At 42.0% G+C, this 3,411-nt stretch overlaps 1 protein-coding gene across 1 annotated transcript; it reads left to right on the top strand.

Moving 5' to 3' along the window:
* Positions 1-2,910: 2,910 nt before the first annotated feature.
* SARC_13307 (hypothetical protein) lies at positions 2,911-3,157 on the top strand (the record flags this gene model as incomplete). The annotated part of the gene is made up of 1 exon (XM_014292563.1): positions 2,911-3,157. A coding segment is annotated over one exon (247 nt), but the record flags the coding sequence as incomplete, so codon positions are not given.
* Between the last annotated feature and the right edge of the window lie 254 nt (positions 3,158-3,411).

Here is a 3,411-nt window from a genome sequence, read left to right as displayed (position 1 = left end):
TCATGCACGCACAGGTATACGTTTCTTATTTTGGGTCTTTTTTTGAACTCGCACTCCCTACAAGGCTCGCATCTACACTGTACTATGTGGGGCTGCGCAAGTGTACAATAAGACCGCTATACTTTAATTCCTGTGTTCACGTACGGTTCTTCATATTGTGTTGGTGCGATTTATGGCTCTAGTTGATGTTATCTCATCGTAGGGACAGGATCGTGTTTTCTGATCTTGTTTGCTGTTTAGTCGTATATATGATGTCTGTCTCTGGTGCTCGAGTGTGTATATCGTGATGCTGGTTTATCTATGTATTTAGTTGACGCTCGGTTGACATGCATAGTGAAGTAAACACAGATATATGAACATATACATATCAATGATTATAAGACAAAGTGTATATTACTATCACACTCTGGTTGCACGGTGCAGTGTTAGGGTGATATATGAACACACATATGTTAATGCTTGCAAGACAAAATGTTTATTACTTTCGGACCTGGTTGTATCTGTTGTGTTAGAGTGTTCTATGAACATATACATATCAATGCTTTTAAGACAAAGTGTATATTACTATCATCCCTGGTTGTATCTGTTGTGTTGGAGTGTTCTATGAACATGTACATATCAATGCTTATACCACAAAGTGTATATTACTATTACACCTGGTTGTCTATGTAGTGTTAGGGTGATATATGAACATACACATATCAATGCTTTTAAGACAAAATGTTTATTACTTTCGGACCTGGTTGTATTTGTAGTGTTAGGGAGTTTTATGAACATATACACATAAATTCTTATACCACAAAGTGTATATTACTATCACCCCTGGTTGTCTATGTAGTGTTAGGGTGACCACTGTTGAGCATTAGACTTCCAGGGAACGGGGTCTAGACATCGAACATTGTACTGTGTCGTTGTCTTTGACACACACATCTGATGTTTCCTTTCGACCTATACCCATCAGCGCGGTGTCATCATGGTGTGGAGCTTATGCATACCTACACCTCTTTTTTTGTCTTGTGGAGCTTATGCCTGCCTACACCTCTTTTTGTCTTGTGGAGCTTATGCCTACCTACACCCGTGTTTGTTCAATCCCTTTCTCACACGGATTGCCAGAGTCTTCTAGGCGTCTATACCTCTTAACTTTATTTCCCACATGTTCGATCTCCAGGATGAATCTCAATCAGTTGCGGGAAAAACGTAAGAAACGTTTAGGTATCATGAAGAAGAACGCGGTCTCGGACTACTCTATCATCCGCCGGGTGCATTTCATATATCGCAGACTGCTCAGGAAGTTCGGCAGGTAAAGTCCACTACGCACTCATGGGACGTGCAGCCGGTTAGACGTTAAACGTGATTCACCTACGATCTAGGGCATTTGCGTCAGAAATAGACCACAAGGCGTATACCTCGCTTTCGAAATCTATATATATGTATATGCATATATATATATATATATATATTATTTTATATGATATTGCACTAATACATACACATACCCTCGCCGCATCCCAACCCGTAGCGATCCCAAGCTGTGGGTACAATACTTCGATTTCTGCAAACGCAATGAATCCACTCGGTTGCTAGGGCGAGCCATGGCCGACGCTTTGGCCATACACCCACGAGTGCCTGCGCTGTGGGTGGAGGCTGCAAAGTACGAGTTTGAAGAGAGAGGCGATATCAAATCAGCGCGAGCGTTGATGCAGGTGAGTTAGTTGGTGTGCCTGTACGTACGGCGCCTGCTGTGGGGGTGGGTGGTTGCTGCCAGTGCGTTAGTGGGAGCGTTAGGGTATCACCTGACGGACGGGACAGTACGTTTCTGGTCTAAGTTTGAGTGTGTGTGCTTGTGTGCTTGTTTGTAGCCATACGTACACTTTTGGCACTTATCGCTGAGGGGTGGGACAGGCCAGTGACGTATAGTTCATGTCAGTGACGTTTAGTTCATGTCAGTGACTGCCTTTACATGGGGGAGAAGCTGCACATGGGATTGTGTGGGCCAAACCCTAAACCATTGCAATAATCAGATATACACTACAGACGCTCTGAAATACGAAACGTCTCTTCATATCTATGTACTACTTATAGTATCACTATTATTGTGATATTGCTCGAATGCATATTTATATGCATATTCACATTCATATTCATGTTAGTATTCACATTCATATCATATTCATATTCACAATTATGTTCGTATTCATATCATATTCACATTCGTGTTCGTATTCATATTCATTTTCACATTCATATTCATATCTATTTGCGGTGTGCCACATCTCATTTCTGCTCTTTCAGCGCGGCCTGCGTCTGAACGGCAAATCAAAGGAGCTGTGGTTGGAGTACTTTCGCTTAGAGAACATGTTTCACGAAAAGGTCATTCTGAGACGAAGGATACTCAAACTACCCGTACCTGAAGACGATGACGACACCGGCACGCCGATGGATGTTGGGTAGGATACTTGCTTGTGGCAATCCGGTTGGAATGTGTTGGTGTATCTGTTGTGAGGGTTGGGTGTCTGTAGGAATAATCAGAGAATAATTTTATTTTATTTTTTATAGATCTATATATATAATATATATGTGTGTCTGTATGTATGTATGTATGTATATTTTCAGAGGTGGGAACACTTTCGAAAAAAAATATGATTTCATTTTATATTTTATATTTGAGAGGAGCTAGTCTTAGAACGGGTCACCAGAGCTGCCGTCCTGAGAGTCCGTAACAATTGTGCGATGCTTGTCGATCATGTTAATCAAACTATTCTCCCCGAGAGATGTGATTTATCGTTCTAATCAAAAATGCAGTTCTGTATAACGATGTCTACACACATATATATATATTATATATATATAACTCTCCATCCACTCTTCTACAAGTTATTAACGTGTTCGTTCTTCACTACAATACTGTAGCGACGAGGATGTGGAAGCGACTGCATTAGACGGCGACGAGGAGAAGGACGGTATCATCAGCCTACTACCACCCGCCCAACAAGCACATAAACAACGGAAAGAAGCACACATGGCAGATAAGAAGAGTGTGCACAAACCATCACACACCATGGAGGTCAGTGAAAGTGAGGATAGCGACGCCAGCGGAACGGAGGATGAGCAGGAGGGCGACGACGAATCAGATACAGTGGATACGGAACTCGTGAAGGTAGGTGAACGTCTATATGGTGTTATGTCCCATGTCTGTAACTGTGTATGTGTGCATATTCTGTATCTGTGTGTGTTGTGGCTGTTTATCTAAACATATGTGAGGCGCGAGGGCCTATGAATTGCAGTGGCTGGGGTTATATATATATATATATATATACTTGAAGCTTCTTGTGCGATAGGGATATTGCCCCGAATCGTCGTAGTCCATGCTCAATACAGCTGTTCCGCATTAGCTGTTTGACCCTCGGAATG

The sequence above is a fragment of the Sphaeroforma arctica genome (genome assembly GCF_001186125.1).
Source record: "Sphaeroforma arctica JP610 unplaced genomic scaffold supercont1.3124, whole genome shotgun sequence".
In the NCBI taxonomy this organism is placed as follows: domain Eukaryota; class Ichthyosporea; order Ichthyophonida; genus Sphaeroforma; species Sphaeroforma arctica.
The sequence above is the reverse complement of the archived record's forward strand: the minus strand, read 5'-3'. Positions and strand labels throughout refer to the sequence as shown.